At 52.6% G+C, this 20,723-nt stretch overlaps 4 protein-coding genes across 4 annotated transcripts; 3 read left to right on the forward strand and 1 right to left on the reverse strand.

Annotated features, from left to right (window-relative positions):
• Window positions 1–461: 461 nt before the first annotated feature.
• On the reverse strand, window positions 462–4,515 carry BO97DRAFT_431189 (putative RNA binding effector protein Scp160; the record flags this gene model as incomplete). Its single annotated transcript, XM_025697479.1, has 4 exons — window positions 462–1,447; window positions 1,500–3,768; window positions 3,823–4,076; window positions 4,143–4,515. 4 exons carry the CDS (start codon window positions 4,513–4,515, stop codon window positions 462–464), a joined length of 3,882 nt encoding a protein of 1,293 aa, XP_025555437.1.
• Window positions 4,516–6,718: 2,203 nt separating this feature from the next.
• Window positions 6,719–8,680, forward strand: BO97DRAFT_402727 (putative nucleoside transporter). Its single transcript, XM_025694574.1, has 3 exons — window positions 6,719–7,228; window positions 7,305–7,986; window positions 8,045–8,680. Exons 1-3 carry the CDS (start codon window positions 6,884–6,886, stop codon window positions 8,536–8,538), a joined length of 1,521 nt encoding a protein of 506 aa, XP_025555438.1. The 5' UTR covers window positions 6,719–6,883; the 3' UTR covers window positions 8,539–8,680.
• Window positions 8,681–12,828: 4,148 nt separating this feature from the next.
• Window positions 12,829–15,548, forward strand: pakA (mitogen-activated protein kinase kinase kinase kinase STE20; the record flags this gene model as incomplete). The annotated part of the gene is made up of 4 exons (XM_025691442.1): window positions 12,829–14,844; window positions 14,900–14,999; window positions 15,057–15,391; window positions 15,444–15,548. The coding sequence occupies 4 exons, from the start codon at window positions 12,829–12,831 to the stop codon at window positions 15,546–15,548; spliced, it is 2,556 nt and encodes an 851-aa protein (XP_025555439.1).
• Window positions 15,549–16,798: 1,250 nt separating this feature from the next.
• BO97DRAFT_402729 (ESCRT-0 subunit protein HSE1) lies at window positions 16,799–19,791 on the forward strand. The gene is made up of 9 exons (XM_025694575.1): window positions 16,799–17,061; window positions 17,167–17,216; window positions 17,289–17,323; window positions 17,399–17,474; window positions 17,559–17,657; window positions 17,719–17,839; window positions 17,900–18,517; window positions 18,571–18,774; window positions 18,830–19,791. Exons 1-9 carry the CDS (start codon window positions 17,022–17,024, stop codon window positions 19,393–19,395), a joined length of 1,809 nt encoding a protein of 602 aa, XP_025555440.1. The 5' UTR covers window positions 16,799–17,021; the 3' UTR covers window positions 19,396–19,791.
• Window positions 19,792–20,723: the final 932 nt, after the last annotated feature.

A 20,723-nucleotide genomic window follows, 5' to 3' on the forward strand; every position in this document is an offset into this window, starting at 1 on the left:
TACTGATCTCAAGAGCTCTGTGCAATTTCATATACTTTCTCTTCTATCCGAGTGAGCAATTGTGCGAGCGGAGAGAGGATATTCTACTGGATTAGAACAAGTACGAGTGGGTTGGTATACAGTATACGAGCGACTTAAAACGGTGAGTAGAGTAAGATAGAGTAGATAGGGCTAGTTAGCTCATGCATAACTCATGGCAGATAACAAATCCAACCGCTGCCAAAAATGCTCAAAGGATCTCTGATCGTAACAGTCTTCTTCTTCTTCTTCTTCTTCTTCTTTTATAAACATAACAACACAAATATAGAACTGTAAGATAAAGTGTAATAGTGAGGTAGGTAGGAGGGTGTACGTAGTGGTAAATGATAGAGGGATCAATAAGAGTGGGCGGGCGTGCAAATTATTTCCAAATCCTTCCTTCCTTCCTAACTTCTTGCTTGACTTCACCTCTTCTCCAGGGTCTACCGGGAGTTACCGCTGGTTCCGGCGCGGACGGCCTCCAGGATCATGTCCTTGGCTTCTTCCAGACCTTCCTTGCTGCCCTTGATCTCGATCGCCTCGCCCTTGGCTTGGCCCTTGGGCACGTTGATCCGGCATCCCGTTTGCTTGCGGATCGCGTTGATCTGGCTGCCGCCCTGGCCGACGACGAATCGGTAGGTCTTGGGGTCCGGCAGGATCAGGTAGCCCGTGGCCGACTGCTGCGAGCCATTGGCGATCGCCTTCTCCAGGGCCGCCTTAGCCTTGGCGACGTTGTCGCTGGTACCGGCCAGCACCCAAGGGATGGTAGCAGGCTCGGAGGGGTCGGCGGGCGCGGGGCTGTTGTCGACGATCTTCCACGAGTGGACCTCAGCGGCGTCGCTGGGCTCATCCGTGATAAGGGGCAGCGACGAGGATCCGTTGACCTCGCCGCGAGAGTCCTCCGAGACAGGCTTGGGAGGCACCTGCTGGCCAGCGTGGTCGACGGTGACCCGGTAATCGTTGCGGAGGCGACGGAAGAACGAGCCGTTATCGGCAATCACATGGTGCAGGTGGCGGGGGACTTCGACCGTCTCGCCCTGCTGGTCCTTGAGCATGCCGCTAATGTGCTCCTTCGCATCGGCGACAGCCTGGCTGGGACCCTTGAGCTTGATCTCGGTACGGCCAGAACCCTGCTTGGGGATGTCCAAAGTGATGTTGAACTTCGATTCGATGTTGCGTCTGGTATCACCACCACGGCCGATGAGGAGACGGTGTTGGATGGTGGGAACATCAAGGGTCTCGGTCACCTGATCCGCACGCTCCTGGACGAACTCCTCGATAGCAGCAACGATCTTGTCGACAACCTGTCCGTTTCCTTCCAGCTTGATGGTCGATTCAGTGCTCTCGGGGCGGGGGAACTTGACAAGCCGAGAAGCACTGCCATCGGTAGGACCGCCAGCGTCAGCGACAATCTTACGGATGTTCGCACCTGTCCACTGATTAGCAATTTGAGTCAGTTGGTATTGGACGAAAGAGCTTACCGCCACTGCCGATGAGGGACTTGTGGTACTTCTTGTCCACGTCGATAGTCTTGGTGACGATGGAATCGAATTCGCCGGACCGTTGAAGCAAGATCTTCTTGGCCTCTTCGACCTGCTGCTTGGTACCACGGATCTTGATCTGCACGCGGCCCGACTCATCCGGAGCGTCGTTGACGCCAGGAACATCAATCTGGGCACCAGTGTCGGCACGGAGCTTGTCCATCTCACGACCGCGCTGGCCGATCAGCGAGGGGATCTGGGCCTGAGCCACAGACACAGTCGCAGTGTGGGAATGATCGACGACCCATTGCAGCAGGCTCAGGATCTCATCCCGTGCCGAGTCAGCACCCTTGCTGGGACCCTTGATAATGACCTCGTCCGCAGCCTGCTGAGACCGGTTGGGGCGAGAACCACCCGCTTCGCTGGAAGTCTCCTGGTCTTCACTGGCAGCTCTGGGGAACTGGACACGAACGGCGTAGCGGTCCTGGAGTCTGTTGACCTGGCTCCCCTTCTGACCAATCAACTCACGGTGGTACTGAGCGGGGACCTTGAGAGTGTGAGTGGTCTCATCTTCCAATTTCTTCCCGAGGTTGATGATCCGGGTCTTGGCAGCATCAGCCTTAGCCTTGGGGCCCTTGACCTCAACCTTGCCGTTCTCGACCTTGATGTCCACATCGAACTCCTCACGAAGCTTATTGATGTTCTCGCCCTTCTTGCCAATGAGGAAGTTGGCGAACTTCTGGGGGAAGTCAAAGGTCGTAGTGTACCCTCTCTCAAGGTCATCCTTCTCCTGCTCTACAACGAATTCCTGGATCTTGGAGATCAGGTCTTCCACAAGGCGGGAGGGACCACGAAGGGCTACCTCGGCCTCGTTCCGGTTCTGTCCTTCACCAACGATAGCGCGGACGGGGATCTCATCCTCGCCCTTGTTCTGCTGTTCACGGGCAATAAACTTCCGAACTTTATCCTGGTACTTGCTGGGAACGCTAATACACTTCGCCACGACTTCCTTCTGGTCACCAAGAGTGCTCAGGAGATAGTCCTGGGCTTCCTGGAGGACCTTCTCAAAGGTGGCCACTTCTGCAGGAGAAGGCCTTTGTCTCGGGATCTCGAATTGGCCAGCGTTAGCCGAGGGGCCCTCGTAAACCATGAACACGTCCGAGCTATCAATATCCTCAGGCACCAAAAGGTGGACACCATAATCGTTTTGCAGCTTGGGGATAGTGCGGGACTCCAAGTACGGGTGGTAATAAGGGTCAACATTAACGGCACGGATTCTGGTCGGAGGGTGTGCCTGAACGAGATTCATGATATCAGAGCGTGCACGGATGGTGTTCTTTCCGTCCCGAGAGTAAACCTCCCAGGTGACCGGACCGTCGGAACTGGGCGGCAGCGCAATGCGAGCGTCATAGAGGCTCTCCAACTCCTTGATAATCTGGCGCTGTCTGAGGTAGCGAGTGAGGGCACGGGCATGGGCATGAGGTCCAGCAGGAGCGTTGGGGTGTTGGCGAGAGAGGTCAATGCTGGCCATTTGCATGCTCGTCGCGAGATCCATGGCCCGGTTGATACCATTCTCGATGCAGTCGACAGGTCCAGTGATGGTAAGAAACTCGCTGTCATCGGAATCAGGAGGCAGAACGATGGCACAGCCAGTATCGGCAAGGAAATCGTGTAGAGCATCAGCATTTTCACCGAGGATGAATTGGTGCTGGCCGCGGTTGATGGCGAGTTGGCGCAAGGTCAGCTGGCGCTGAAGATCGGCGGCAAGACGCTCAATCTCGGCGCGAGCTTCCTGGGCCGCAATGCGCTCACCAGCGATGTGAATGTGTCTTTCCGGAGCAGGAACAAATTGAACATGGCCAGGGTCAGCCTCCTGAGGAGGAGGCTGGCTCTGCCATGTGTCGTACCGCGGCACATGCACTTGTGCCTTTGTGCGCTCCTCAATTTCCTTGAGCTGCGCGTTGTGAGCACCTGCAATGAAGGGGAAGAACTCCGGGGGAATGGTTTTCAGTCGCAAGCTCATGTTGGAAGCTCTCTCCCGAACAATGGCCTCGATTTCGCGACGAGCCATCTCCGCGGCAACGGCATCACCCTCAATCAACACGTCAATGGTATCATCGTCATCGAAGTCATCTCCGGGAGCAGACTCCTCAGCACGGGGAACCTGGACACGCGCTCCTGTCCGTTGCTGAATGTCTTGAACGACAGCGCCTTGACGGCCAATAATGTGAGGGCGAGCGGACGTGGGGATAGGGACACGGACGGATTGCTGGAAGGACATGTCAGCTTCCTATGTCCTGAATGAGCGCCAAAAACAACATACCTTAGATCCGACCTGCTGTGCGACTTCTTTGAGCGCCTGTCTGACAGCATCCGCGGAACCTTTACCCTCGAAGATAATCGAGCCTCCCGGTCCACCGCGCATGTCGACATTGGCTTTGGAACGTCGAGAAATGTCGCGCAAAATGTCGCGCAGGGGCTTCTTCAGCTGGCCGCGGGGAAGCATCTGGGATGGTGCCAGCCGAAGCTGTTCCATGTGCTTTCCGGGCAGACTCATGATCCTCGGGACATCAGAAGCTAGTTTGGAGCTGGTGTCAGCGACGCTGATTCGATGTTTGCCGGTGCTGAACAACGTGCACATACCTGCTTGCACGCCACTGGCGCCATTGGCGACAGCAGCAGCGGAAGGACCCCGAGCGCCCCAAGCGGAGACGGCGGGGGTCTTGGGCTTCGGTCCACTTCCGAGAGCGGGGAACAATTCCTCGGACTGCACATCGAAGGCGGGAGCTTTCTTTGGAGCAGCCTTGGGAACAGAGGGAGTGGGAGCCTGGGAGGACGCAGCGGAGTCGGAAGCCTCGACCACCGAGGACGGAGGAGGGTGCTTGAGATCTTCCTCATCCGGGACATCCTCCACGGTCACCTTGTGCGCCTCATCGCGAGCGTGCTGCTCTTCCAACATAGCAGCCCGGGACTTGGTGCCACCATTGAGATCGACCGTGACTGCTTCGGAGGCCATTGTAGCAGGGACAAACCAGGACGGGACGAATTGATCTGGGAACGGTAATTATGCGATTGGACGAAAAAGGATATCGACGGGCACTGGCAGGCAGCGAGATTAGAAATGTGGGAAGGAGCCAATTGAGAGAAAGGCGCGGTATACCAGCTAAATGCAAATGTCTGTGTAATTATAATTGGTAGTCGAGTACCGAAGGCCGAAAGGACTGATTGTGTTGACAGCACCAATTCCTAAAAGCAAGAGCCAAAAAGGAGCAGCTGAGAGGCGAACAAAGTCAATTGCTATCTGTTGAGGCTAAAGGCTGCAGAAATGATGAAGAAAGTCAAGATCGCAGGCGCTATTGCATCCCAGGATTTAGAAATGAGGGAGGAGGAAGAAGGAATTCCGAAGAAAAAGTGGGAAGGCGGAAGAAGAGTAGAGATGAGAGTGGGGGGAAGGGAGGTGGGTGAGAGAAGAAAAGAGAGGTGAATGAGAGGGAGGAGAGAAAGGGTCAACGAATTGACACAATCACGCAAGAGAGATTTAAAGATGTGAGGTGAGGAGGGGAGGTGGAGAGGATGAGGTGAAAGAGACCAAAAAGAAAAGGAAGTGGTGGTTGTTTGGTTTGGAAGTTGGCCCGGCGGGAAGAGGACAGAAGGACAGACTGGAAGCCGGGGAGAGCAACCTCATTATTCCTGTTTGGGCGATGGTCTGGAAGTTCCACCGCCCAGAGCCGCTTTTCTGCTTTCTTCAATCCTTCTTCCTTTCTGTCGATTCAATGCATGGAGAAAATGACTTGAATTGAACTTCACCCCAATTGAACCTGACTACCTGACTATTGCACATAGCTGACAGTTCAGCAGCAGTTGAGTTGAATTGCACAGTCTCATTGGCTCGAAATGTCCTGCATTGTGCTCATTCTGGGGAACCTGGTGACGTTCCAATCTCCAGCCAGCAGGCTTACCTCAGCTCTTCTCCTCCCGTCTACAGCAGCCTGCTATCCACGAGGGTCATATTGACAGTCAGCTTCGACTCTTATGCCGGACGATGCAGGGAATATGGGCTCCGCCTTGAAAGAATTGACCGACAGCAGGCTGACATATTCACTCTGGCCTAGGCCCGATCGCCGACGTTGTGGTAGTCAGCAGTACCCAAGAAAACCCAAGAAGTCTTAGCTCTCAAAGCTTCTTGTCAAAAACCGAAGCTATTCTGGAGTAAAGAGGCGATGACCATCTGCATCGATCAAGAAACACTTCAAACTAGGTCGTGCACTGTGACATCTTATGTGCTGACTTCGAAGGCGGCGAACAACCGTTTCATATATGAGTAGCGGCAATTTCTTCCACCGCGTTGAACTGTAGTTATTAATGACCACTGCCGACTCAGCTCTTCTGGATCCTGATGCAGACAGACTAGCGACACTGCTTGTCCGATGTTTTTTGCCAAGATCATTCTCACTTCCGTGGATAAACCCTGATGCTACTCCTCTTTATCGCGGGATGTCCGATAGGCCCTGTCCACTTACACTAGGGAGTAGTGGCTGAGAATCGCCACCCCAAGGGTCGCTGCGGGAAAGTCTGCCAAGACAAGCTTATCATAAGGTTACAATGTCTTGTCTCTTCCCCCTCGTTCCCTCCGCCGCGAAGGATCTTGGTGTCAACCCACTGCACCATACTTTCTAACTGTATATTTGCCGAAGAAAGAGAGGCCAGATAGCAAAACCTGAGCGAGTCTGAAGACAAAGACCTCAAGGCTCAACCACGATGCCGAAATCTTCCCGCCCCACTGCTGCAGAGAGAGACACATGGGCCGATGTGGACCGCAACCTTAACCCAGACAGGCAGACAGTCTCAGCCTCTACAATTCGATTTTTTCGTCTTGTTTGACAGCCGGGATTGTGCAGTGACTGTAGGGCTCTCTCTAAATCAGACAAGAATGGCAGCTTCCCACGTGCCGCCGACTCAAAATCCATGGCTGGTGGACTGGGGAAGTGAGACACAAAATCTGCGTATCGCCCAAGAATATCATAAGATCGGCGGTTCTGCTGGTTTGAGGCTAGGCTGGGGGGCAATTACTATCGCCAGCTGATAAGAAAAACCTTGTCCCACAAATAACATTCCATTGTTTCTCGAAGGCAAAAGATAAAGCGTGCCTGAGACTAGCCGAGTGCCCCAAACGGTCCCATAACTCGGCTAGCGGCGCGTGCTGTTGCGCGCTTTGAGGCCATCGACAGGTTTCTCTTATTAATTTTTCGGAATAACCCGTGCTACAAATAGATAATGCCCTGAACCTTTTCTGGGGAAGAAAAAAAAAGTTTCTTTCTTCTCTCCTCTTGCTGCAGCCAACAAGTCTTTCCCCAAGCAAAGACAGCAGCAAGAAGCCTCCAAACATGGAGTACCCCAGTCTTGAAGAGGGTCACAAGCTCGAACCGAAGCTGACCACAGCTGAGGTGGAGGAGCAGGCCCTGGTGAAGCCCGCGGGTTTCTTCCCCAAAGTTCTCTACTATGAGGCTCTGCTGGATAAGAAGCTGGGCATTGAATCCAACAGTATCGAGCGTGTCACGCCGGAGAAGAAGCAGCCTCCCAACACCTTGGCCATGGCCTTGATTTGGGCCTCCGCGACTATGAACCTCAGTTGTTTCAGTTCGGGTTTCTTGGGATGGCAGTTTGGCCTTAGCTTGGGACAGGTCATCCCCATCATCATCTGCGCGACACTTCTGGGCGGGGCAATCACGGTTCGCATACCATCCTCTTCATTTGCGTCAATTTGATTGACTGCATATCAAGAGTGCTTACGTCTTTCTCCATTAGGGCTGGTGTGCTACCTTGGGTCCGGGTACTGGCCTCCGTCAAGTCGCCATCTCTAGATTTTCTCTAGGGTTCTACCCATCGTCCATCATCGCCGCGCTGAACGTGGTTGAACAGCTGGGCTGGTCATCCGTCAGTTGTATTACCGCCGGCCAGGCCCTCGTCGCGGTCTCAGACGGACGTATCTCGATTGTCGTCGGAGTCGTCATTGTCGCCTGCCTCAGTCTGGCCATCGTCTTCTTTGGGCTCAAAGTGGTGATGAGCCTCGAGCAGTGGATGTGGTTGATCGCCTTCATCGTCTTCATGATTGTCTATGGACAGTCGGGCAGTCATGCCAATCTCGCTCAACCGGCTACAGTATCCGGACTCACCAAGTCCGGCGAAGTCTTGAGTTTGATCAGCGTGATTTACGGATCCAGTGCCTCCTGGTCCTCCATCGTCTCCGACTTCTACGTCCACTATCCGGTTAATACCTCCCGAGTCAAGGTCTTCTTCTTCACGGCCTTGGGAATCTCGCTGCCCACCTGCATCGGATTGTTGCTGGGCGCATGCATTGCCTCGTCTCTGGGCACAAACCCCGAGTGGGCTGAGGCATATGACAACGGCATCGGCTACATCTTGCAGGAAATCATCCATCCCAAGAAGTTCGCCAAATTCTGCCTGGTCCTCCTAGTGCTGTCTAACGGTAGGTTCCCTCTACTATCAATCTCTCTTGCACAACCAACATACTAATTCCGGACCAGTCGGTATGAACTGTATCAACATCTACGCCGCCTCCATTTCGGCGCAATTGTTCGCCCCGCCGTTCCGAAAGATCCCTCGCATCCTCTGGACCGTGGTTGTCTTCGCGTGCATCATCGCCATCGGCATCGCCGGTCGCGACCACCTGCTGACCGTTCTGGACAACTTCCTTTCCCTGCTGGGCTACTGGAACACCTCGTTCTTCGTCATCCTGTTCTGCGAACACTACCTCTTCCGCGGCGGCAACCTGGCCAACTACGATCTCGACGCCTGGGACACGCCCTCCAAGATGCCCATCGGTCTGGCCGGTCTGACCTCCTTCCTCTGCGGTGCCGCCGGCTGGATCGTCGGCATGGACGAGACCTACTACGTCGGCGCCTTGGCGCGGATGATCGGCGACGGCGGCGGTGATATCGCCAACGAACTGGCGCTGGTCTTCACCTCCATCTCTTTCATCCCGCTGAGATGGCTCGAACTGAAATATGTCGGGCGGTGAAGCTACGGTTTTTGGCAGTGTTGTTTTGTTGTTCATATGCATCGCAGTGATTTCATTTGCGGGAGACGTCCTTTTTCCATGTCTATAGTATCCATAACGAAGAAATAATGCCCGAGATAACGTCGGAACGGCTTAATAGGAATCTACACTATGATATTCTACTCCCATTGTTACCTGGTAACCTCTTCGATTTGTACATGTACTTAACCCGCGATCTCACTCGCGACTCACATCGACGAACTGGATATCCGCAAGATAGCGATGTTCTACCCATAGTCGAGCATATATCACGCGACAGCGCTACTCATCTCCAACCATGTTTCCCGCAGGTACAGTACACCTTACAGCAAACCTTGCCCCTCACTTACGGATAGATAACCTTCCATGCCCATGCACCCTGCACCCGAGGTGGCAACTCAGCCCGAAGCTTGAATCTACATCATTTGACGCACGAACTGTCGCCAAGTCCGATGTCTACAGTACTTAGTACATAAGACGAGCAGTCAGTCGTAAGAGGCGGAAGCAGCTCACCATCCGACAGTGTCAATCACGACATCATCGCACGACGATCCTGATCTCCGTCTTGATGTGCGCGCCCGTTGCGTTGAGGATGTACCGGGCCGAGCCCGAGCTTATCCACTCGGGTTGTAGATCGAGGGCTTCTGGCAGGTTGGCTGGAGGGGTCGGGGTGAGTACGTTTATTGTGTCGGTATCGACGCCATTATCGTTGCAACTGCGTCGGTGGTGTTGTTTGTTTGATTGCTGGCGTAGAGGGTGATTGGGCCTGGGAGAAAGTACAGAGCATGATTATGTAGAAGAGCTGGGGGCACCGCCATCAGTGCATTCAACACCCGACATAGCGATCAAAGTCCGGCCGTCGAGGGTAGAAAATACGTACAGTACACCTCTCCGGCCATGACACAACACCACCCTAACTAGCTGACTAGCTAACTGAGGCAGTCAAGCCAACACCACCTATCAGTCGGGTGACAACGCAAAGCTCTAGAACAGGCAAGCCGAGATTCCTTCAAGTTCTAGACCCCCCACTCCCCAAACCCAAGACAGCAGAAGAGTGCCACAGGAACAAGCAGTGATACCTGAAGTCAGGACCGTGGTGGTCGAATTGGAACATCAACCATTGAAGCTTTCCTGGGTCAATGCGTCTGTGCCGACTGCCAGTGAGTGTTCCTCCTGAATTTATACTTTCCACCGTAGGTCGATTGTGAAATGTCATGGTGTCGTTGGCGGATACCTGCCTACCTATCCTGCTTGCTGCTGGATTCTGTTTTTGTACGGGGAAGTGGGGAGTACTTTGTTGCTGGGATTCGACCTCGCTGAATGGGGAGGTTGCCTATCTACTTACTGTTCTTAGGTCGGGGAGTAGTTTTATCGCTAGATCTCGATCCCGCAGCAAGGTTGTCGACATACTATAATGTGACACTTCATTCAATCAATAATCTGCCAGACATGCGCAGCTTTATTGGACGGACATAAGGACATAAGTCTTTTCACTACGGCCACAGATTCAAGGGGCAAGTAGGGCAGGGCATACGAAGTCTAAAAGTACGGGAGGATCAGAAGACTGCCCGTTTGACAGAGCGCCCTCCCCTCCCCTCCACCGTGTCGAGATCTCAGACAAGCCCACACCATCATCATCAGCATCAACCACCCGATCGCAAGAGCCGATACGATCACACACACACCCTCACCGGCTCGGAAAACCAGAGGCTGCTATCCAAGAAACCTCCAGCGGTTAGACGTCATTTCTGCAGAAAAGGGAAAGAAAAAAGGAACGAACGGGATTTGCCGGTCCCCGTCCGCCCCGACCAGAGTTTAATGAGACTGGTCCAGTCGACCAGAGATGAAATCAGCCAAGTTTCACATACACTGCAGTCCCGCCGTGATATATCGAAATGACATGAGAAGGAGCTGGCGGTGTCTGATTTCTTGAGCACTGTTATTTAACTACGCCCTTGCAATTGAGGCTTTTGTTAAGATCGCCGTCCAATGTGTTTTAGAAGAACCCGGCGTGGGACTATGGCTTCTAGCCTTCTGTTCTTCCGCCGCCTCTGAGTACTTCTTCCGCAAGGGTCCTCGGGGGTTACTTGTAGGTTGATGATCGCTCATATATGATCTGCCTCGTCTGTATCCTCTCTTTTCCCTTGGGTTCATTAAAGGGGCAATAGCCCGGAAACAGATGTGTGACTCTTGTCTGATTTACAGTAAGTCCTTTTTTTTTGGTTTTGCAGATGCAGGGGTTCTGGACTGTCTGGAGGGGTTTTGGGTTGTATGATCGAGGCGGCTGCCTTCTCATTGATGTACCGTATGTTCAGTACAGTACCTGCAGGAATTCATCATATCGGGGGGGGGTATGATCATTGTACTCTCGGTCTCCTCTGGTTTGAATGTCCTATACATGATAGATTCTGGTACTCGACTTCAGGGCGATGACGGAATGGTCGGCTGCCTCCAAATCCATGATCAAGAAAATGATGTTATGCCACTGGCCAGCTACAAGCCGACTGCTGGGAATAATAAGGGAGGGCGTCCCAGTCGAAGGAAAATGTATCCACTGCGGCATGGAACAATAATAATAATAATAGATTGGTGTTGGGCACAGAATTTGGTTGGACTGGAAAGTGCCCCGCCTGTCTAGCGTGGCCACTAACCGTTCCATCTTTCAGCATCATCGATAGACTATAATCGCCCTGGTTATTATTATCAATCATCCTCCTCCTGCAAACCTTCCACACTCTATCACCGAAGTCCGGGGCAGCTCAGACATTATTAATATAAGGCAGGCAGGTAATATCCTACGGCGATGATGCTAATTTGCTGCCGTCCAAGTGTCACAGAGCTGTCTGGTCCATGAATCGTAAATGGACGCCATACCTACCCTCCTGGTCCAGAGTGACGGGGAAGGTGTGGAGTTGCACCAGAGAAAAGGGAAGAGCATCAATCAATCAGTTCGCGCTCCACACGTCGACCTGCAACCGGGGTCGAAAGGACGTGTCTAGAATTTTTCTCGTTGCCCGTTCGGATGCTTCAGTATATCTGAGTCTGAGACAGATGATGTTGCCTTGTGGTTGGGGACTAAAGTACCATCCTGTTTAGTACATACACAGTACTACCTACTGAGAACCCTTTTTGCGAGAGTGAAGACACTTGATAACTACTGTACATACCTACCTAGTAGTAGTAGAAAGATACTCTTCCCAGCACTGGAGGGGTTGGTTGGTTGGTTGGACAAAGGACAACAAAAGCCGGCCAGTTTGTCCTTCCCAACACGATGAGGATTGGGATGTTGACCGCCCGATAGTAGAGTAGTTCTCAATACAATCCGTTGTGGTAAGAATAAAATACACCCTCCTCCGTCTGGGCTTGGATTCAAGAGAACGACGACGGGGCCGTTTTAGCACTCGCTTCAATAATCGATCGCTTGCTGTCTCTCTCCACTCTTTCCCCCTCCTCTTTCCCTCGCTCTCTCTCTTTCTCGCGAGTCTCGACACTAAGTCCCTCATGCCCGGCCCCCTCCCCTCCCCCAACCCCCTTCTGTCTCCCACCGTCATCGCTGGTCGTTCTCTGTGACTGACTTATTACTCACTGTTATGTTATACCTTTTTTGGTGCTGCAGATCTGTGTGCTGAGCTGTCGGTTATCTGCAGTGATCCTGCATTCAACGGAATCAAATCCATCTCTCACTTTTTTTTTTGGTGATCTATTTCGCCTAGTTCTGTTACCATACCAAACCTTTTTTCTGTTTCCTTCTGGTCTCTGCACTGTCTTATCCCTTCTATTCTTCTTTACCCGTTACCAGCAGACGGATAGACAGACACGACAGGTCAGTCAAATCACCACCAAGTCAGTCACCGCCTAATGCTCTCCACGTGCTAACTACTGGTTGACGGTAGCCCGCGGCAGCTTCTTTCGCGCCCTCCCTTGCGTCTGTCCAAGTATTCTGGATCCCTCTCACATTTCCGATTCCTCCGTTGCTCCATCAGAGCTGTCTTCCCACACCCCCCTCCTCCTCTCCCCCCGTTGGGGCTATCGATCTGACCGTGCAGCATTGCACCCACCCCTCCCCTCCCCGCCAGCGGTCCCCATTCGACACCTATCATCGAAAGAAGGTGACGGTACAGTAGGGACAAGCACAGTGCGCACCGCACCGCCTCACTCAGTGGCTTCCCCTCTCCCTCCAATCAAACCTCAATCTTGGTCGCTCAACCCTGCTGCGACCACTCGCTCAAACTGTCACTCCACCTTCCCCCTCTACCCCCTAAACCGCACGTCATGAATCACGATAGTTTCTCTTCCCTAAAATTTCGACGGTCGTCAAGCAAGCTTCAGAAAGACCCCCCGAGCTTCACCTCCCGCATCCTGAAGAGTCAACAGAGCAATACCTCTCTCAAACGACACCCCTCAGCCCCCGTCTACCCTCGCTCCGCTGCTAGTGGAGGCCGAGAGCACACTCGCACGAGATCTAACGCATACGGCTCATCGTCATCCTCCCTCGATCAGAATAGCGGCAATCCGTCTCCGGCACACTCTGGCAACGAGTCGGGATATTTTCCGAATAACAACAACAACAACAACAATTCTTCGTCCAAATACCGTCCTCCCCCCGCCGGTCGCTTCTCGCTTAGTGAGCAAAGCTCAGATGAACTAATTGGCACCCCGATCGATACTCGGGGCATGCTCAGCTCTTTGAAAGAGAATTCGACTGAGCCCGGTCCCGTTCCCGAGAAGCCCCCGACCCTGCGGTCTGCCACAAGCCCTGAAACTCGAGGATTGAGACAGTCTGCCAGCCTCGCTACCTTACAGAGCCGGATGGAGACGTTTGTGCACAGGGCGACCGACAATGACCGCTCGGCTAATCCGAAGCGTCTTTCCGATGAGGGTAACACAACGACCAGGCCATTCGCGGGCAGAAGCAAGAAGAGCAGTTTCTCAAGCTTCGTCAATAGTATGTTAGGTTCTCCACGAGGCATCAAGATCTCCGCTCCAGAGAATCCAGTCCACGTCACTCATGTCGGCTACGATAACCAAACCGGCCAATTTACAGGCCTTCCGAAAGAATGGCAACGGTTACTGCAGGAGAGTGGCATCTCCAAGAAGGAGCAGGAAGAACACCCACAGACCATGGTTGATATTATGAGGTTCTACGAGAAGAATGCCCGTGGTGATGATGAGGTTTGGCACAAATTCGATCATGCATACCCGCAACACCCGTCAGCCGCCAGTCCGGCCTCCGGCCCCGGATCCTACGGCCCTGGATCGCAAAGAGTGTCTCCTCCAACAAGTCCCCGATTCCCTCAGAACCATGAAGGTAGCTTTGAGAATCCCCGGGCGCCACCTCCGATTCCTCGCGGTGCTCCTGCAGCGGCCCAAGCCATGTCACCATCGGCGGGTGGCTTTGTTCCCAACCGGGCCCCGCCAAAGCCCCCAAGCGCAGGCACCATCACTCCTGCTCGCCCCGCCCCTCAGCCTCCTACTACAACCACATACGCCGCAGCACCAGTGCGTGCAGCCCAGGATGCCTATGCTCAGGCATACGCCACGCCCCCGATCCCGGAGACGGAGCCTCTGCCCAAGGAACAGCACCCGTTGAGTCGATCCAACTCTAAGGCCAACGGTACGCCCGTGCCCTGGACGGCACCGTCTCCGGCACAGTATCAGCAACAACAGGAACAGGCTATGGCTGCAGCCCAGCAGGCGATCGTCAACAAACAACTTGAGCGCAGCCGCAGCCAGCGTCAGCAGCAAGCCGCTCGTGCGGAACAGAAGCAACCTTCGCAGCAAGCACCTCCCCAACATATTACACCCGTGGAAGAGACATCTGCTTCGATGCAGCATGCCCGCGCTGCTCCAGCTGCGGCTGCGGCTGCCGCCGCCACCGCTCCCGCCGCTCGTCCGCGGCAACGGGCCCGCCAGAGTAACGCCATGGATGTTAGACAACGACTACTTGCTATTTGCACACCCGGTGACCCGACCAAACTGTACCACCATCTCAACAAGATTGGCCAGGGAGCGTCGGGCGGCGTTTTCACTGCTTATGAAAATAATTCTAATAGTTGTGTCGCCATCAAGCAGATGAACCTGGACTTGCAACCTAAGAAGGACCTCATCATCAACGAAATTCTGGTCATGAAGGACAGCAAGCATAGGAATATCGTCAATTTTCTGGACAGCTATCTGCATGGTCTTGATCTCTGGGTCGTGATGGAATATATGGAGGGTGGTAGTTTAACAGACGTGGTCACTTTCAACATCATGAGCGAGGGGCAGATTGCTGCTGTTTGCAGAGAGGTAACTTATACAGCTAGTCCAAACTCCGATTGTTCGGAACGCTGACATTTGGTAGACTCTGAGTGGTTTGCAGCATCTGCACTCGAAAGGTGTCATCCATCGTGACATCAAGTCGGACAACATTCTCCTGTCCTTGGATGGCAACATCAAATTGAGTGAGTAATTTCTCTGATCCGCGCACTCTCGCAAACAAGTGGTCTAACTTCTACTAGCCGATTTCGGTTTCTGTGCCCAGATCAATGATTCGCATAATAAGCGAAACACTATGGTTGGTACGCCCTACTGGATGGCACCAGAAGTCGTCACCCGAAAGGAGTATGGTCGCAAGGTCGACATCTGGAGTTTGGGAATCATGGCAATCGAGATGATTGAGGGCGAGCCCCCTTATCTGACCGAGTCCCCTCTGCGAGCGCTGTACTTGATCGCAACCAACGGCACGCCCACAATCAAGGACGAACATAACCTGTCTCCTGTTTTCCGGGACTTCCTGCACCTCGCGCTCAAGGTGGACCCTGAGAAGAGAGCGTCAGCCCATGATCTGCTCAAGGTATGTCAACTGTTCTTGTCTCCCAGCCCTCGCTCTTACTGACTGGTCCTAGCATCCGTTCATGTCTCTCTGCGCTCCTCTCTCGCATCTGTCGCCGCTTGTCAAGGCTGCACGAGCCAACAGAGCGCAAGAAAAGGCTCAAAAGGGGGGCGCCTAGGTACCGTCACTTCTAACTGTTACTATATACGTCGATATCTTCTGTCTTCTCTCTCTCAGATACCCATGACTCCCGATGTTTTCATATTTGCTGGACATGTTATGCTGGCATCGCATAATGACCAATGTCTTGTTCATCCTTTGACTGTTTCTTCCCGCGGATCTCCCATTTGATTTTGATTGTCTAGATGGCGATGGATTCTTGTTATGATGACCTTTGTTTATTCTATCTTGCGGTGCTTATGGGGCTGGAGGTCTGGAGCTTTCACCGCCTGAACACATGCACAGTGTATCTCGACGATATGGCTGGTCTTTTCCAGGTCAGTCTCTGAATTGGTGGAAGATTCTCTGTAATTTTCTGTTTGTTCTTCCGGCATTTGTCCTCGTGCTCCCTATTAGTGAACTTTTGCCGGGTTGCTTCTTCCCTTCTACCGCGGTTGAAGTTGAACAAAGTCGCTGTTCCATATTTTGATTGAGGGATCTGTACTTGAAGCGCCTCTCAGTACTCATTCTGTTGTGAATTACGATTAACCCTCTGTTACTCTTGGGCTTTCCTTGTGTTCTGCCCCGACCCTGTGATGATTTATGAGGCATTTTCTGGCATCTCTTCATGACAAAAGAACAAAAGCATGATCTTGATTCTTCTTGTTTGCATTTGTGCCTCAGTTCAAAGAGCAACTGTCTTTACTGCTGCTTCGGTCAGACTTCAAGCTTCAAGCGATACTCCTCTAAACAACCTCTCTACCACTTTTTGACGCCTTGCTATTCACTTTGCCCTATACTTGTGGCGAGAGATGAAACTCTCCTTGACGAGTGATGGGCTTTCATTCATAATAGAGTGATTTTTGCCACAGGTGGACTCATCATTGTATACATTGTGTAGCCATAAACAACAATATCGTCATCGGGAGAAGTTCAATGTGGTTTCGCACTAGCCCTGATTAGGCCTGGACAAGCTTACTCGGGCGCGGTGTAGCCAGTCAGGGTGGGTGGTGTTGCTCTCCGCCTGCGCGATCCATCGTCACCTGCTGAGCATCCATCAGGTTGCAGCCTTTCTCTCACTTTAGACCCCTCCGTTTCTCGTCTACTCAACTCTTCTCGTCTGTCTCTTTTTGAAAGTGCGGAAATACCCCCTACACCTCTTGACGACTGCCATCGCCTCATCTTGACCTCCCTAACTGAAACAACGACGCCTCCGTTCCTCCACCATCGAGGCTGTACCTCCCCGCAATTGGGTACCTTCTTCCGAGTCGGACACCGGGGGTCTTGCAGCGAGCCAAGCCACCCGAGCGAAACTCCGAGTTGTTTCTTTGACGCATTTGCTACACCTAAGCCAGTATACTTCAATCTTCTAAGTGGCGCAAACGCTACGTCTATATCCTGTGAATACTCCTCAAACGGCGCATCACCGCCACCTTTACCACGACATCTATCTGATTGCCGCATCTCGGTGCTCTGAGGCACAATCCCAGTCATGTTTCGCGCACAGCAGAACGCCTTCGACGACGCAGTCGGTAAGATCATCCTGGCTCTTGCCCGCCAGTCATCCTCACCAACGGACCAAGTACCCATACCCGTGATTATCCAGTGTCGCTGACGTATACCACTTCGGGAAACAGCCAAGGCGACCGACGAAAACCTGACTGCCGAGAACTGGGAATATATCTTGGTATGCAATTCTGCCGAATAACCTGTGGTTGCCGTCTGTTTTACAGGAAGGAAGCTGACATTTTGCTTCCAGGATGTCTGTGATAAAGTCGCTGCGGAGGAGTCCGGGTATGCGGCGCCCCCTTTCAAGTTTATGTTATCTCGACGAGGTATGGGGGCTAATGAGGAGGCTTGATTCTTTAGAGCGAAAGATGCTGTGGCCGCTTTGATTAAGAGACTGGCGCATAGGAATGCCAATGTGCAGCTATATACTTTGGAGGTCTGCGGTCCCGATGCGTCTATTTATTTGCGATGGTTTGCTTTGGAGGTATATTACTGACACTCTGCCCTCCGTATCGACTAGTTGGCAAATGCATTGGCGCAGAACTGTGGACCGAAGATACACCGAGAACTTGCGTCCAGAAGCTTCACGGATGCGCTTCTGCGTCTAGCAGGTGATCGTGTGGGTATCTCTTCCTACTGTGGCGTCTCGACAGCTACTGATTGATACCTATGCTCGGCAGAACACACATCAACAGGTTAAAGCCAAGATCCTGGAACGCATGCAAGAATGGACGGAGATGTTTGCTAGTAACCCGGATTTCGGTATCATGGAGCAGGCGTACATGAAGCTGAAGACGCAGAGTAAGTAATAGACCTAAATCACTGGCGCGGGTACTCTGAGACTGATGTGTTACGCTCTAGATCCCAACTTGCAACCTCCATCAAAACCGGGCAAAAGGGAGATCACCGATGCAGACCGCCAGAAAGAAGAGGAGGAGCTACAGATGGCGCTGGCGCTTTCGATAAGAGAAAAGCCTTCCGCGGTCCCTCAGGCCCAGCCACAAGCCAGCAGCTCCAATGCCGCAGCGCCAGTTAGCGAATCACCGGTAGCCGCAGCATCACAGCCCGTTCCTTCCGGTACCTCCGCGGCTACGGTCTCCCGGGTGAGAGCATTGTTCGATTTCCAGCCGTCGGAGCCTGGGGAATTGCAGTTCCGCAAGGGAGATGTCATTGCTGTTCTGGAATCCGTTTACAAGGATTGGTGGAAGGGCTCCCTGCGGGGCCAGACGGGTATCTTCCCTCTCAACTATGTCGAGAAGCTACCCGATCCTACGGTTGAGGAGCTGCAGCGCGAAGCTCAGATGGAGGGCGAGGTGTTCGGGCAGATCAAGAATGTTGAGAAGCTCCTGACGCTTCTCAGCACTCGCAGTTCCGAGCTCAATGTGCAGGACAATGAGGAAATCACCACTCTGTATCACTCGACCTTGGCTATCCGGCCGAAGTTGATCGAACTCATCGGCAAATACTCGCAGAAGAAGGGTATGTTCGTTTGTGAATCTGCATAGGACTTATACTCACTGTCTGCCTTGCAGATGAATTCACGCAGCTGAATGAAAAGTTCATCAAAGCCCGCAGAGACTACGAGTCTCTCCTGGAGGCGTCCATGTCCCACCCTGCACAACCCCAGTATGGACGACCGGCTCAACCTCCTTACGGGTACCCGGCTCCCGTAGGATATCCTCAGGCCCCGCCGGCACAGGCTGATCCTCAACGATACTTCAGTCCTCGTCCTCAAGGTTCGCTATGATTTTGCATTTCTTGCGACAAAAATGCCTTCTAACACATGGATAGAAGCTCAGCCCGCCCAGTCCACTCCCACCCCTTACTATGGTGCAGAACAAGCTCACGCGTACCCTCCTCCTACGTCGCAATCACCCGACCCGCGTGACACACCTCCCGCTGGTGCACCGTACCAGCAACAGCAACGCCAGCCCTCAACCGAGTCTTACCAGCCCACTTACCACCGCCCCGAGTCTACGTACGACAATCCTCAAGAATTAGGCACTTCTGTTTACGACTCTCCTGTCGAACAGCGACCTCATTATCCCGGACAATTTCCACCTCCCGCTTCCGCGCAGCCACATTTCCCGCCCCAGCAGCAGCAGCAGCCAGAATACCCGCCATCGTCTTACCCCCCTGAAGACGCCAACCGACCACCAGCTGGTGCCAACGCCGCCCACCAAGCACAACCTCCGTACCCCACCCATCAGCCAGCTCCGATGCACCAGCCTCCCCAAGTCCCGGGAACAGCATCCACACCAACACCCTACCCTTCATCGACCCCCGGTGGCGCCTCTTACCAAGCGTACAATCCCTCGCAAACCGACGTGTCCAACCCTGCTTCATACTATCGGTGAAATTTTATTTTGTTGAATCGACGATGGACAGTGGTAATGAAGGCATTGAAGGCATCTTACCTCCTTCCTGGTATTCGCTTGTTGATCAGGCCGTTCTCGGGTAGTTGGGAGACTTCTTGTTTCCAGTAGTATGAGCTTTAGCAAGAGTGTCGAGCTTTTCCTTTTCATACCACTTGTGTTCTCCATAGCGTTCTTTTCTTCTCTGTTATTCTAATCTGATTTTCTTCTTGTTTCTCATTATCTTGGCTGGTTCGTAGCAGGGGTGGTGGCGAGAGATGTTTGGTAGCATGGCACTAGTGAAGGGTTGTTACTGCTTTTTGTGTGTCTGGGCACGGGCTCCCTTCTGTCCTTCTCATCTACCTTAGCTGTTGCATCAACAATACTTCATCTCCGTCATCATTCCTTACATACTCGGAACCACTATCTGGAAGACAGGCCCAAGAGAATACAACTTATCAAAACCTGCAAGTTGGGATTCAAAATCAATTTATCAGCTTCGATGATTCCGCGACACGGCAGCCGGTATGGTAGTATATAAGATAGGAAGCGAATTCACCATCAGTACAAGCATTGATCAATATTCCGGACCAGCCCCATGATTGGCCTGAGGCTGCCGTATTGCTTGTCAGAAATGTTCCTTTTACCTTCATCTTGATGCTAGGTCAATCGATCATTCGACGGGGCAACCTATTCTATGTGGCTAATTTGGTGTTTCGGGATTTGAATCCGGGGATATCATAATAGATATGCGTATACTTGATAGCTGGGATATGGGCTTCATTACAAAGATTTGTCCAAACGACTATCATTGATGTCTATTGATGTTGCACTTCACAGTTGCTTGGCCTTCTCTTCTCATATCGCTGCCAATAATGCCATCAGTGCTGCCTACAATGGTTGCTTATAGCAGGCAGCTGGTATTTATTAATCTCTCCGTCTATTTTAGTACCAGATTGGGCTCAAGTCCCTGAATCAATGCTATTGAGGCGTTGATGTAATAATTATGATTCAATCCATTGTTCTCTGTAGTTATACCACTCGAGTGTGGATTATATATCCGTGGCCCGGAGACGCCGTAATGATTTCAACATAAAACCCGGAGATATCATTCACAGGTACCACGCATATTCAATCTTGCAGAAAGAGTGGACTTTGACTCATTTTGTTCGATGTGAGTCACGGATGAGCTATGGATGATGCTGGTGTCTGGACACTTGGTGGACTGGTTCTTCATGCCTCCAGTCCGTTGTCCCGCTTCTGCCTCGCTCACGTGACGATGTGCTGGTCTCTCACCCTCCATTGCCGTCCTCAATAACCTCGTCAAATCC

This window comes from Aspergillus homomorphus (assembly GCF_003184865.1).
Source record: "Aspergillus homomorphus CBS 101889 unplaced genomic scaffold BO97scaffold_3, whole genome shotgun sequence".
NCBI lineage: Eukaryota > Fungi > Ascomycota > Eurotiomycetes > Eurotiales > Aspergillaceae > Aspergillus > Aspergillus homomorphus.

What these genes read in the sequence shown, in the direction of transcription:
- BO97DRAFT_402727 (XM_025694574.1), top strand. Translation starts at nt 6,884, where the DNA reads ATGGAGTACCCCAGTCTTGAAGAGGGTCACAAGCTCGAACCGAAGCTG. An exon ending in TTCTGGGCGGGGCAATCACG is followed by an intron (nt 7,229 to 7,304) that starts GTTCGCATACCA and finishes TTTCTCCATTAG; the next exon opens with GGCTGGTGTGCTACCTTGGG. An exon ending in CCTCCTAGTGCTGTCTAACG is followed by an intron (nt 7,987 to 8,044) that starts GTAGGTTCCCTC and finishes ATTCCGGACCAG; the next exon opens with TCGGTATGAACTGTATCAAC.
- BO97DRAFT_402729 (XM_025694575.1), top strand. Translation starts at nt 17,022, where the DNA reads ATGTTTCGCGCACAGCAGAACGCCTTCGACGACGCAGTCG. An exon ending in CAAATACTCGCAGAAGAAGG is followed by an intron (nt 18,518 to 18,570) that starts GTATGTTCGTTT and finishes TCTGCCTTGCAG; the next exon opens with ATGAATTCACGCAGCTGAAT. An exon ending in CTTCAGTCCTCGTCCTCAAG is followed by an intron (nt 18,775 to 18,829) that starts GTTCGCTATGAT and finishes ACACATGGATAG; the next exon opens with AAGCTCAGCCCGCCCAGTCC.